This window comes from Pelophylax lessonae (assembly GCF_965119305.1).
Source record: "Pelophylax lessonae genome assembly, chromosome: 3".
Lineage (NCBI taxonomy): Eukaryota > Metazoa > Chordata > Amphibia > Anura > Ranidae > Pelophylax > Pelophylax lessonae.
Window position 1 is genome coordinate 228,734,847 of NC_138770.1, and position 14,902 is coordinate 228,749,748.

Sequence of the window (14,902 nt, forward strand, 5' to 3'; positions counted from 1 at the left end):
TATACATATTGAATATGAACTCACCCACTTCAACATAAATCACAACCCGTCATTCTCAGCCACACAGCTGAACACACAGACAGATGACAATTTTAGAAATGTAAAGCATGCATTCTATGTAGTCTACATTAATTAAATATTGAATTCTCCCTCCTCTAGGCTTTGTTACTGGCTGTGGCTGCTACCTTCCCATGCCATCTCTCCCCCTACAGCCACAATAGGAGATAAACATATTGCCTTTACATGTTTTATTTAATCATTATTGAACTGTAGACGTGCACATAATTATATATTTTACCCACTATATTATGCTGCATTTCAGTATTAGAAATATTCCTCCTCCTGCAGCTTTGATATCTTGCTAACTGTATTCAGCACTTGTAAGGTGTATGTGAGCACATCCCTAGCCAGACCACAGAAAGAACCGGGACATGCTGCTTTACATCAGCATAAGGAAAAACAAAAAAAGTGCAGCTCTAACCTACTAATCAATAACAATGAAAGTAGAACCCTCTAATGTATGAAAATCTCAATAACCTTCAATATTACCACAATTCTTGTCTCTGCTATACGGAACATCACAAATAATACACATCGAACTAAAAATACGACCTAAAACAATGAAACTTTGCAGGTATGGTGGAAACCCCTTCTGTAGATATTTGTAAGTAGAGCAGTGGACGGTGTCCACTGCTTATCAGTGCAGCCTCATCAGTGCAGCATATCATTGCCCATTAGTGTAGCCCCATCAGCCCATCAGTGCAGCCTCATTAGTGCCCATCAGCGCAGCCTCATTAGTGCTCATCGGTGGCCATAAGTGCAGCATTTCAGTGCCCATCAATGCAGCAGGAATCACAGGGAGGAATCAGGAGGATTTCTGGCTGGATCACACAGAGTGGGGATCTCCTGGTGTGACACAGCTGGCATATGAAACGTAGGCCGCTCTCAAACAGAGTCCCGCCTCCTGGACCAGCATTGTGCCAGTGTGCTGTCTATTATAGGAGCTGGTCCAGGAGGGGGGACTTTGTTTGAGAGCGGCCAGTGTTTCATAGACCAGCTGTGTCACAGCGGGAGATCCTCGCTCTCTGTGTGATCCGGCTGGAATTCCTCACGTGTTTTCCGTGTTGCAGTGACAAATGGGGGGTGTTGGGGTTGGCTGGGGGTGGTGATACTGCTTTGGCAAGAGGAGTGCTTACAGAGAGCAGAGGAGGAGGATGCCACCTCCAATGGGCAGTACAGACTGGGGGTCTCTGTGTCCCATATGCCCACTACAGCAAGCAGGGATGGAAGTACATCCCTGCTTGTTGTAGATAGAACTACAAATGGGCTGCACCAAGACCGGTAGCTGGGGTAATAGGAGCAATAATAGCCACCAGTTTTGCAAGCAGGAAATCACTGGGCAGTAATGGTTTTATTTGAAAATCATCAGGCTTTTACAGAGCAACTACTGAGCAAAAAAAAAAAAGATGGATGGCATACTCGGTGAAGGTAGGAGATCCGCAACAAGGACATGGGAAAAAGTTTTTTTTTTTTTTAAAGAATTCTGCTTTAAAAAAGTCTGTGCTTTCATCCGGTATAAACACTTCTGTATTCAGAAGGAAGTAATTTCCTACTTTTTGTTTCTAAAATCATTAAATAGGAATTTTCTACAATTTTAATCACTCATTTTAGGAACTGAATTTATGGCTCGCTTACATGAGCATCTGAAGTATTTTGTAAATATGAAGATTTCCACAGACAAGACATGGCACGGTGTAACTGTCTACTTGTCTGGTCATGAGGTCAGTGTGCTGTGTTTCATTTACTTGTTGTGTTACGCTTATAAATATTAAGGCAGATTCCTGACTTTTCTCTATAATGCTGTTTACAGACTCCAGGAGAAGGAGAACATAAAATTATGGAGTTTATACGGTCTGAGAAAACTAAACCAGATCACGATCCAAATACAAGGCATTGCCTTTATGGATTAGATGCAGATTTGGTATGTGTATTTTATTGCCAGTTGATATTGTTTTTTTGACAAAATACTAGAAAATGCAGTAGCCTGACAGTTTAATATAAAAAGCAGCATAGCTACCAAATGTTTTAAAAGTTTTTATAATTTAAAAGGGAAACTATAAAGGTTTCTTTCTTCTTTTTTTTCTGTTTTTATGTGTGTGTGTTTGTGTGTACAAATAGTGAGCATGCCCTTTGATGTTAAATCACTAGCTAAAAGCTTAACCAATAATAGCCATAAATAATAATACTTACTTACCATAGACTCAGAAGGTGGTACTACCAACTAGGGCAGTGATGGTGAACCTTGGCACCCCAGATGTTTTGGAACTACATTTCCCATGATGCTCATGCACTCTGCAGTGTAGTTGAGCATCATGGGAAATGTAGTTCGAAAACATCTGGGGTGCCAAGGCTCACCATCACTGATCTAGGGGAAGTGCTATAATAATTCCCTTAGGGGAAGTTTTCTATAGGAACTGCGTTTATTCGTTGCCAGGAACTGGGTGTGTCATAGAGCTTTTCTGTCCCCATCTGAACTACACTGCATCTGAGCACCACAAACCAAAAACGCTATGTAGTTCATTTTTTAATATTCAAAGCAAACGCCCCCATCCATCCATGTCCCCATGTTTATTTTTGCTGAGCAATCACTTTGAAAAACCATCACCATAGCTTTTCTGGCCATGGCCACCTTGAGTAAGGGCACATGATTCATGTAGCATTGATTTCCTGGATTCCATCTGCCCTTAGGATGTACTTAGCTAAAAAAAAACCCTCCCCCTCCTAAAGATTCCTAGGATGTATGACATATCATGCCTAGGCCAAGAAACCAGGAAGTAACTAAAGAAATGTAAAAAAAAAAAAAAGTTTAAACAAGGACATTTTATATACTTTTGCTATCTGTTTATTAATGCTAGCAGCATATGGATAAAAATAGTCACGTCGATTGAGAGAGTGAAGTTCCATTTTATTCCTCTCTCCTGCTGTGTTATCAACCACTTGTTACTTGTTTTATTAAATACAGTTATCAGTCAGATGAGAACAGTTACTACAATTTTCATGTTGTACAATGCTTGACAAGTAACCATTTTAAAGTAGACCTGTGCTAGATCATGCACGGTAAGTATTTACGCATTCTAGGCAAACCGTAAAAGAACTTTAAAACAAGCCATCATTCATCTCTGTATCTGTAGACACTGTGAAGAACTTAGTTTTCAGGGCCAGTTCAGATGGGGAATCGCACATGGAATGTGCTGTTCATTCATGTGCAATTTACATACAGTTTCTGTACAGTACATTTTCAGCCCGTTCATTTTGAATGGCCTGAAGTCATATCACACTGCACCAAAAGTAGTGAAAAAGAGAAAAAATCTGCGCTAAGTAGAAAATATAATATAATAAAATAAAGTGTGACCTATAGTCATCCAAAGCAGCAACTCAGCTGGGAGATATACACAGTAAAAAAGATAAAGGTGTAAAGGAGCTGCGCTAAATACACATATAAACAGTGTAACGTTCAAGAAAATGAATATCATTCAAAAAAGTGGTGCAAGCATTCAAACAATAATCCCAATATATGATAGGCCCAAATCAAAAATAGTAATCAGTCCTTGTGGGTGAAAATAAGTGACAAAAACACCTGTGAACAAAAAGTAGAAAAATGATTCCCCAGTGTAACAATATCGGATCGCCACAACAAGTGCAACCTCCACCTGATAAATTGCATGCTATTGCTTACCGAAAAGTATTGACCCCCTATTACCGAGGGTCAAACCTACTTGTGGTTACTACCCAGCCAGGGCCTTTGATCTGGCCATCAGGATGGTTGGGCCTCTAAAACTCCTCAAGGTTCCCAATAGATCGAAAAGGTCAAGGATGGATGTCAAATTATCCCCAAAGCACTGAAAGCGAGGATCCTCCCACACACTATGTATCTCATAGAAGTTTTGATGGGGGCCACAGGGACTCTCGGGGGCCCCACACTACTCTCCTTCTTCATGCAGATTCCCTGCTTCAGCCATTGACTTCAGGCAGTTGTAGGTCCTTTCCAGTCACGTGACTCGCTTACCAAAACAGTCAGCAAGAGCCCCCGGGGGGCCACCGAGAATACTGCATGCAGGCTCAAAAGTAGCGCATGCAATATTTTGGAAACTCACTGCGATGGGGTTGCATGGCTCTTCTGTACCATGCAATCCTATGCAGAAAAATGCACTGCATTTGCGACCAGTGTTTGGGGTGTCATTAACCTAATATTGACACCTGCTACAGATCGCATCTGCAGTGTGTTTTGAACGCAGTTCGGGAAACGTGCACGGAACACAGGTTTTTACCCACCACATTACAGTGTGAACGGGCTGTTAGCGTTCACAATACAGGCTTTGGAATTTTTTTTTTTGAGAACAGAATCTTTGCAGCCTGCCAGCCATCTAATGTAAATCACCAGCAAGTATTTCTAGGGGGTTGCTCACATCAGCCCTGTTGGGCAGCATTGTCCAATGTAAAAACAAGGCAATTTGCCTTTTATGACCTATGACTCCAAGAGGAGTTTTACATAAAACTTCAGATTTGTAAACCGACAGGTTTTTTGACAGAAGAGACATACTACATCTTTTCTGCAGTAAAAGATTCTTACATGCCTGTTCACAATCTATGCTCATGAGCAGCTCAGTGTACAGTTTCAACAGCTTCTGGGATGAACGAACTTCCTTGCGTGTGTGCAGTCAGGATTGCTAAAGATCCCTAACCTGGAAGAAACCCAGCTGAAGATGTTGGCCCCAGAGAGGGAGCCTGTGTATATTGCATTGCTGGAGGGGGGGTGAGTACAGTTCCATGTTGGCGTCCGCTGAAAAATATAGGACATGTCCTATTTCTATATAGTGCGATTTAACACGTCACAGCGCGTTGCAGTGCATAGCATTTGATGGAAGTTAAAAGTAAAGAATAAAGCGAGCACTGCAGTGTATTATAACCATGCATTGCAGCATGTGTTCACACCGCTGAACTGACCGAAACACAAATTTAGTCTTTGTTGTGATCTTTGAGGCTCTATGAGAATAATTGCTTTATGTTAAAAGCAGCTAAAGAGGTCAGTGATGGCTTGTTTTATAGCTGTTTTACTGCTGGTTAAGAATTTGTAAATAGTTGGATTTCCAAGTCTGTCTAGGGCACAATGAAGCAGTGTATAATATGCTTATCTGTTAAAATACACATTTAAATAATGATGAAACAAGTAATTTTCAGATACTGTTCTTATTGCAGATAATGCTTGGTTTAACAAGCCATGAAGTTCACTTTTCTCTTCTAAGAGAAGAGGTTCGCTTTGGTGGGAAGAAGAATCAAAAAAGGTAGATGATCACTGATGTTAACTTTTCATATAGGACCTTTTCCCATAGGAAACTTTTTTTGTCTTTTCTCTGGGTGTGAAAATATTACAGTTCTGCTGCATATCAAGACAAATTAGAAGTGTGAGATACATTTGCTATAAGATTACATTTGGATTATTCAACTATCAGTTAACCAATTTCAAAAACCTGTCCCTAACCAATTTTTAGGTTTGTGCTTTAAAGGAGAAGTAGGACCAAAGCTATTTTGGCCCCTCTCCTATCGATCACAGAAGTGCAGTTCTTTCTGCACACCCGTGACCCATTTTCAGCCGACAGCAGGCTAAAGTCCACTGTCGGCTGATGTTACTCAGCCGGGCCAGGCACTGGATTGATCCCGACTTTACAGTCAGGATCCACCCAGATTCCTTGACCAGCAGCTGGCTCAGCCTCAGTGAGCCTCTGAGAGCCGGAGCCAGCTGCTCCTACCCCTCCACAGCCCAGTGCTCCAGTGAGATCTGGAGTGACAGAGCAACCGGTAAATGACAGTCATCGCTCTCTGCTCAGGGCAGAGGGGAGAGCCGAGCAATCAGCAGTGTTTGATCGCTCAGTTTTCAGTGCAGAGTCGGTGGGGGAACAGATGCAGCATCGAACTGATTCATCTAGGTGAGTATCAATGTTTTTATTTTTTTATTCCAACCCCATACTTCTCTTTTAAAACAGAAATTCACCCTTTTGGATTTTTTTTTTTGGCTATCTAGTTTTAGCAGGTAACCACTTCTACGTCCGCTCAGACTACATAGGCGATCAGAGCAGAAGTTCATTATTTGTAGCTGCTGACTTTTAATTAATTATTTTTTTTTTGTTAAGACTGAAGATCCTAGTAGAAGTAGAAATATGATGCTGGATTAAATAGTAAATCGATTGCAGATCTTTATAATCCTATGCCATTTGACTGCCAGGTACAGATGCTCACAAAATGCATTTTGTGGCATATTTATAAAGTAGTAAATGTGATATTCACCAAACATTTACTGCTGGTGAATCATTTACAGTAAAGATCCACCTGTAGTAAATGTCACATGCACTGCTTTTTAAATATAACTGGAGACCCTTATCTGAAAGGGCTGCTTTGTGAACTGTAGTGTCATTGTGCTTGCATCTCTTTTGCTCATGATTAAAAAAATAAGCAGCAGTTGCATATAATCCAACATTCTGTAAGTTCATTGGTGGTTTTCTATCCCGATCAGAGTTATGCTCAGAATTTTTGGTAAGACATTGTACATACCTGAACCATGGCATACATGGCATTCTACACTTCATGCTCATATTAACATTTTGCAGCAGCTTCAGCATCTGGTAAAAGAGATTTAGGGTTTTATTGATGTTGACAAACTGTGCTGACTGCATTCCTTTTAATATAGCACTGTAACTGATGCATCCTAATTGCCCCAATGTTACATCTGTGTATAGGGTTTTCATTTAGATATGTCTTCTGAATATCAGCTATAATTAAATTAATCAGAAAAATACAAATAAAAAAATGTTATATGTACCTTGTGTTACCTTGAACTCACATGTGTTACTCTTGAAACTGATCCATGTGAAGTCCCTTGTCCCAAAATATAAACCAATCCTTGACTTCTGTCCAAATGGAAATTAAAATTTGTGCCAAAAAAAAAAAAAAAAAAAAATATATATATATATATATATATATATATATATATATATATATATATATATATATGCAGTGCATCCCTGCAATACATAAACATTTCTCCATGTTTTATCCATTTAGTGGCGGTTCACATATATGCGATGCGGGAACCCTGTGAATCCACTGCGGGTTCCCGCATTGCATTCAAATCGTAGGCAGTTCACACTGCCATATTCGAATCGCTGGAGGTGTTCATACAAGGTTAACAACTCTTCCAGATCAGTGCAAACTGTCGGTTTGGACATGAATTGGATCACATTAGTGTGAACCACCATGCGATCCGATTCTGCTGCGGACCCAAAAAAGAGTCCTGTGCGTCCAAATCCAATGCAAATTCAGCCATACAATTTGTATGGCTGAATTTGCATCGCACAGACATCGCATGTGATTTTCAGAGCAGTGTGTTTTGAATCACATGCAATGTCTGTCATCGCATTGATGTGAACTGGGGCTTAAAGACCTAGCAAGTATGGAAATACATGTTGATCTGCATTTAATGCACACTGCCCCTGATTTCTTGCTGTAGACAGACAACACACAGCTTTTTTTCTGGACTGACTTGTGTCAGCCCTGTCTATTTCTCTTTTGCTAAACCATCGAATTCCTACCACTGGCACTCATTTCTACAATTATTCTGTAGTCCATGATGGGAGCTAGAAGGGATAATTAGACTCTTTGAGAACACTGGAAGTGTACACAGGACATCTCTGCATTTCAAACAGAATCAATGGGTGTTTTTTGCACCTCTTGAACAGATATAACTCGAATATAAGAAAAAATGTTCAGTTAACTATGTTAATCATTTTAATTTACGAAGCTGTATGTAAATTTTTTATGTGTTCCAGAGTTTCTGCACCAGAAGAAACTACATTTCACCTCCTTCACTTGTCTCTAATGAGAGAATATATTGATTATGAATTTTCATCCCTGAAAGTAAGTATTGTGCTGTAATGTAGTATGGGTAAGTGTCTGCATTTCTGATACATATTTAAACACTTTCTTTGTTTTAGAACAAGATCTCCTTTGAATATGATATTGAAAGGATAATCGATGACTGGATTTTAATGGGATTTCTTGTGGGCAATGATTTTATTCCTCATCTACCTCATTTGCATATTAACCACGATGCACTGCCTCTGTTGTACAGAACATATATTAGTGTCTTACCAGAACTTGGAGGTATGTCTCTGAAAATATGTTATTATTACATTTCCTGTTTGGCAAGTTGATGATTTAGTGAATAACTTTGATATTCTTTACAGCCCACAAGGGTTGGTAAATCCTGGAGAGGAAAGCTCCAACACTTCTAACAGATTCTAAAGCACAAAGCTTAAAGTGATATTAAATGCTGTTATTTTTGTTTTAATAACAAACCTGTTATACTTACCTGCTCTGTGCAGTGGCTTTGCCCAGAGCAGCCCCGATCCTCCTCTTCTCGGGTCCCCTGCCGGTGCTCCTCCAAACAGCTTGCTGTGGGGGCAAAGGAGACAAGTCACAGCTCCCTGTGTCCATTCAGACACAGAGCATGATTAAGCCCCGCCACTTCTCTTCTCATTGGCTCACTGGCTGTGATTGAAAATGACTCCCGCTGCTGTCTCAGCCAATGAGGAGGCAGAGACCCGAGAGAGCTGCTGTTCTTTTGCACATCGCTGGATCAAGATGGGGCTCAGGTAAGTATTAGGGGGGCTGGGGGAGCTGCTGTATACAGAAGGTTTTTTACCTTCATGCATGGAATACATGAAGGTAAAAAAAAACTTGATCCTTTACAACAATATTTTGTAAAGCGATGGATGCATAAGGCCCAATATTAACTCTGGTAATTGATCTCCAGACCCAAGAGGTCTGGGCTAGATTTCCATACAGCTTTAAAAATAAAGCTTGTAATGAAAGCTACATATTTCTGTACTTACAGAACCAATTCTAGGTACCGATTTTTAATGCATAGTTATTTGGTCCAACTTGGACAAATGTAAGTGTGCATACGGTATACCTGTGGGACTGCTGTGGAAATGAAGAATCATAATAGTAGTTGCTGTTAATACCAGGGATTGCTTCTATCTTCTGGGTGGCTGCCCTGCTGCATTGTAACCACAGGGGAGTTCTCGCTCCCCAAGGGCACCATTCATAAAACTTCTTGCATTTTCAACTCTTAAATTGGAAGGCATTCTCTGATTGCTCTAGATGGGGATTGTGACATAACTGCCGCACCTCTCCACTTTGCCTAATCATAGAACACCTTGTATTCATTGAGAAAAAGGCAAGGCGTTCTATAAATGGTACCCTTGCTGCGAGAGCAACCTGTAGGTACTATGCAGCAGGGTAACTGCTCAGCACAGGACCTGGAAGACTGCAACGATCACTAGTAGTAGTGGCAACTACTACAATGATTTTCTACATCCTCAACAGTCCCACAGGTATTGCTTATGCATACTTGCACTGGTCCAAGCTGCACCAATGTAATTATGCAATAAAATCCGTACCTGGAATTCCAGCCAAAATTCTAATTTTTCCAGTTGGGGAATGACTTGGAAAGTATAATACTTTTGTCAAATTATAATTGGTGTTCAAGACCCTGATAGGGAGATTTCACTTCCTGTCCCTCTGATGGCAGGACCCGAAATGAGGGGATCAGTCATGTTTAGGGAAGACAATTGCATGTAGTGAGAACAACCAGTGGTTTTATGCAGCCCTTGTTCCCAGTGGAGAGATTTCGCATCACTTTCTATCTTTGTGGGGAAAAAGAGAGAAGTCTCCCCAATAGAGATACAGGCTGCACCAAAACTATACAAATATTCTGTCCTCCCCACACCCTCACTTCAGAAACGCAAGAGAAAATTTTGATTGGAGTTGGGCTTTTAGTTTACACCTTTGCTTGTACAAGTCTGTACATCTGAATCAAAAGGTTTCTTTCCCCACATTGATAAAAGCTATTATTGGAGTCTGACACTGCTTATTTAATTACACACACACGGGGAATTTTAATTATCAATGCAGTGCAAATGGAGCCTACTCCTATTTGAAATAGAAATGTGTATGTGAGAGCAATAGGCCCAAGGGCCGATTCACACCACATGCAGTCCAGTGTTGTTTTTTTTTTTTTTCCTGCATCAATAATGCTTGGACAGCGGTTTACATAGATTTCAATTGCAAAGTTCACACCATTTTAGTGTGTTCCAGTACAGTCAACAAAAGTAGAACATGCTGCATTTTTTTCTGCAAGATCACTGCACTGGAACATGGCAGAACACATTACAGCAAAAAACAAAGAGGGAAATTTTAAGGGAAAAATGCACTGGAATTATTATTATTATACAGGATTTATATAGCGCCAACAGTTTGCGCAGCACTTTACAATGTGAGGGAAGGCAATACAGTTACAATACAACTCAAAACACGAGGAACTAGAGGGCCCTGCTCGTTAGAGCTTACAATCTAGAAGGGAGGGTCAAGTGAAACAAAAGGCAATAACCGTGGGGGATGGGCTGATGGAGAAAATGGAGGTATATTTGTTAAGTCTGGGTAGGATAGGCTTCTCTGAAAAGGACGGTTTTTAGAGATCGCCTAAAAGCTAATAGAGTAGGAGATAATCTGACAGATTTGGGTAAGGAGTTCCATAGGATTGGAGAGGCTCTGGAAAAGTCCTGGAGGCGAGCATGGGAGGAGGTGACGAGAGAGCTAGAGAGCAGGAGGTTTTGAGAGGAACGAAGAGAGCGATTTAGGTTGGTATTTTGAGACTAGGCTAGTAATGTAGCTAGGGGCTAAGCTGTGGATTGCTTTGTAAGATGTTGTTAGTATTTTGAATTTAATTAGTTGGGTGAGCATAAGCCAGTGCAGGGCTTGACAGAGAGGAGCAGCGGACACTGAGCGATTGGTAAGGTGGACGAGTCTGGCGGCAGCATTCATGATGGATTGAAGGGGGGATAGCCTGTGTAGAGGTATGCTAATGAGAAGGGAATTGCAGTAGTCAAGGTGCGAAATGACCAGGGAGAGAACTAAGAGCTTTGTTGTGTCTTTGATTAGAAAGGGACTTATTTTGGAGATGTTACGGAGGCTGAGGCGGCGAGATTTGGACAGCGATTGGATGTGGGGTTTGAAGGAGATTTCAGAGTCCAGGACAACACCTAAGACCTTGGCATGCGGGGATGGGCTGATAATAATGCCATCGATATTGACAGAGAAATCAGGGGAAGGGGCACGTGGTGGAGGAAAAATTAAAAGGTCGGTTTTGGATGGACTGAGTTTGAGGAAGTGGTGTGACATCCAGACCGATATATCTGATAGCAAATTAGTGATACGTGAGGAGACTGAGGGAGAAAGTTGAGGGGTGGATAAATAGATTTGGGTATCGTCAGCGTAGAGATGGTATTGGAAGCTTTGGGAGGCTATCAACTGACCCAGAGAGGAGGTGTAGATTGAAAATAGGAGGGGTCCAAGAACAGAGCCTTGGGGGACCCCAACAGAGAAGGGAAGAGGCGAGGAGGAAGTAGAATTGTACATAACGCTAAAGGTGCGGTTGGATAAGTAGGAAGATAACCAGTGAAGAGTACAGTCAGAGACCAAAGGCATGGAGTTTTTTGAGGAGGAGGGGATGGTCAACCGTATCAAAGGCAGCAGAAAGGTCCAGAAGTAGGACTACAGAATAGTGTCCATTGGTTTTGGCCATTAGTAGATCATTTGTCAGTTTTAGGAGAGCAGTTTCAGTGGAGTGTTGAGGCCGAAATCCAGACTGAAGGGGATCAAGGAGGCTATTCTCGGCAAGGTGGTCGCACAGTCGGTTGTAGACTAGACGTTCGAGGAGTTTGGATGAAAAGGGGAGCAAGGAAATAGGGCGTAGGTTGTTCAGATCGGTTGGGTCCAGTGAGGGCTTTTTAAGTATGGGGCTGACTAGTGCATGTTTTAGAGAGTTGGGGAAGATGCCAGAAGAGAGGGAGAGATTGAAGATGTGGGTTAGAGAGCGTAGAATAGGGCCAGAAGGTGAACGTAGCATTTGCGAGGGAACAGGATCCAGAGGGCAGGTGGCTAAGTTGATGTTAGCAAGTAGTTTAGCAACCTCATCTATAGTGGTGGGGTTGAATGAGGGAAGTAATGATCGCACCTGTGGGCATGAAGCATAAGGCATGGAAGGTATCTGAACAGCAATGATCTCCTTACGAATTGTATCAATCTTCTATTTGAAGTGGTAGGCAATCTCCTGGGCAGTGAGTGAGTCGGTGGGAGGGGGTAGTGGAGGACGGAGTAGAGAATTAAAGGTAGCGAAGAGTTGCCGGGGGCGGTATGATAAGCTGGTAATGAGTGATTAAATAGGTCTGTTTGGCAGTGTGGAGACTGGAATTGTATTTTTGGAGGGCAGATTTATATCGGTTGAAATCCTTCTGAGACCTAGTCTTACGCCATAGGAGCTCAAGAGCACGGCTATGCTTTTTCAGACTTCTAGTGTTTTCTGTTTGCCAAGGTTGAAGGGGATGGGGCCTGATTCAATGTGTAGTGAAGGGGGCCAGTGTGTCAAGGGAGGCTAAAAGTGAAGTGTTGTAGACAGAAGTGGCTAGGTTGGTGCAGGACAGGGGTGCGAGTTTGTCATAGAGGTGGTCGGTAGTAGAGAAGAAAAGGGTTGAGATGGCGTAGGTTTCTGCGGGTAACTGTAAGGTAGCTGGAGGGAGAGGAGGTGGAGGAGAGGGAGAGAGTGAAACTAATAAGGTAGTGATCAGAGAGAGGGAAAGGATTGTTGGAAAGGTTGTGCGGGGTGCATAGGTGGGAGAAAACAAGGTCAAGGATATTGCCTTCAGAGTGAGTAGAAGCATGTATCCATTGCTTCAGGTCAAAGGAGGAGGTTAGACTGAGAAGTTTGGAAGTGGTAGGAGTGTTAGTATTAATAGGGTTGTTGAAGTCGCCAAGAATGATTGTGGGGATTTCGGAAGAGAGAAAGTAGGGTAGCCAGGCAGAGAAGTCATCAAGAAAGGTCGATACTGGTCCAGGGGGGCGGTAGATCACAGCTATCCTTAGAGAAACAGGGGAGAAAAGACGAATGCAGTGTACCTCAAATGCATTGAAAACACACCAAAACGCATTAAAAATGCACAATATCCCATGAAAAATGCATCATAAACACACACGTAGAAAGGCATCTGGAACACATCCGGACTGAGTTTCTGTGGTGTGAACTGGCCGTAAGGCTGAGTACACAGGGGCCTAAAATGGAACCGCCTGACTTTCCGCCTGTGTGTACAGCGGTCTGCTCTACAGAAGCCCGTCTTATGACCAGCTTTTGTCAAACAGGCATGCAGGAAAACCAGCATCTGACTGGCATCCGATCAGTGCTGACAGTGTGTTCTGGCAGGGAGATCTTTGCACTAACATCGCTTGGGTTAGTGCAGCTATTTGTCAGTTTTCTTCCCTCTGGGTTAAATGAAAAAAAAAAAACTTCTAGTGTGTACCCGTTTTTAAAGGTTTAAATCAGGGGTCTACATTTTTTAAACAGTGGATATTGCTGTACTTTTTTGAATTTGTGACTCCTAAGATTGAGAAATATGTATTAAATAGTGTGCATTACTGTGGTGACTAAAGAGCCTTGTTTGACCGGTTCCAAATGTAGGTTTAGCACAGAAAAATGTAAAATAACTGGGTATATCTATGTATTATGAGTAAAAATTAAACTTGCTCACCTGTAGTTGTGTAATACCATAAAGTCATGAGAGATCTGTAAATAAATAAATAACATTCTAAAGGTTGTAAAAAAAATCCACCGTTCTAACTTGCATTGTATTTCTCCCTCCAGGTTACATTAATGAGAATGGGTATTTGAACCTAGTCCACTTTGAGAAATATCTCACAAAACTTTCTGCCGTAAGTGTATTTAGATATTACATTTTTAAATTGGGTTGTGTAGGGTTTGATTAAGGCTATATTAGCTTGGATGTTTGCAAATGTAAGGGAGCTCTAGTATATATATATATATATATATATAACTCCCAACATTTTCCCAGACTGCATGCACATGTGACAAATTTCCCAATCACAAATATTCCGCTGGCTGTACCTGCAGCTCCCTGGGGGAGTGGAAAACCACTGAGAGTGTTATGCTGGAGCTCCCTTGCTCCTGTAAAAGTCCTTGTGCATGTACGCTAAGATAAATATATATTGCTGATTTTACAGTAAACACAGGGAGGCAGCAGATGAATCGGGTCAGATTTGTAATAAACTGCAGCCATCAGTGATCAGTAAAGAGCAGTAATGTGAAATCATCAATACCAACAGAAATCCTGCGCTAAAAGTGCCAATTATAGCTTAGAAATGACAGCATCATTCACCAATACCTACACATCTAGTATTAGAATATATACAAAAATAAAAAAGTACCAATTCATATAAGTTGCATGTCAAAAAGTGAGTAAATAGTTAAAGATAAAATAAAATGCAATAATGAACACAAATAATAAGGAAAAACATCAAGTGAATAAATATTGAAACCGTTCAAAAGTGAGTGCCACAAATGAAAATTGCAAAAACAAATTCCATCACATGAGTGAGTGCCTTCAATCGAAAAGAAAAAGGGAGTATAAAAGATTCCTCGTCCACATCACCTCTGGGCACCAAACCACCAGTGACACACGGAGCTGCTTAGCAGAAAGTTAGGCCTCAAATTAGAAGAGGTCTAATGACGCTTGTAAGGAAAGATCCTGAAGATGGGTGGATGGATGGGAGTTGAACCACTGTTTCCACAGCCAACCGCTCAAACCACCACTCCACAGCAGATCACATTAAAGTATTCTATAGCGCAAAATCTCTCATGGTGCAATATTAAAAACACGTGTTTATTATAAATTCTAGTATCTTGCATGTCATAAAAAGCAAGTCAGCATGTCACAAATGC

The 14,902-nt window shown here is 41.4% G+C and overlaps 1 protein-coding gene across 3 annotated transcripts in view; it reads left to right on the plus strand.

Annotated features, from left to right (window-relative positions):
- The window catches only part of XRN1 (5'-3' exoribonuclease 1), a 223,576-nt gene that overhangs the window by 33,074 nt on the left and 175,600 nt on the right, over positions 1–14,902 (plus strand). For all 3 annotated transcript variants that reach the window (XM_082248988.1, XM_082248987.1, XM_082248989.1), the window contains exons 4-9: positions 1,672–1,781; positions 1,871–1,981; positions 5,257–5,342; positions 7,881–7,968; positions 8,046–8,214; positions 13,808–13,875. In XM_082248988.1, coding sequence (XP_082105114.1) covers positions 1,672–1,781; positions 1,871–1,981; positions 5,257–5,342; positions 7,881–7,968; positions 8,046–8,214; positions 13,808–13,875 — 632 coding nt within the window. The remainder of the gene's footprint in view (positions 1–1,671; positions 1,782–1,870; positions 1,982–5,256; positions 5,343–7,880; positions 7,969–8,045; positions 8,215–13,807; positions 13,876–14,902) is intronic.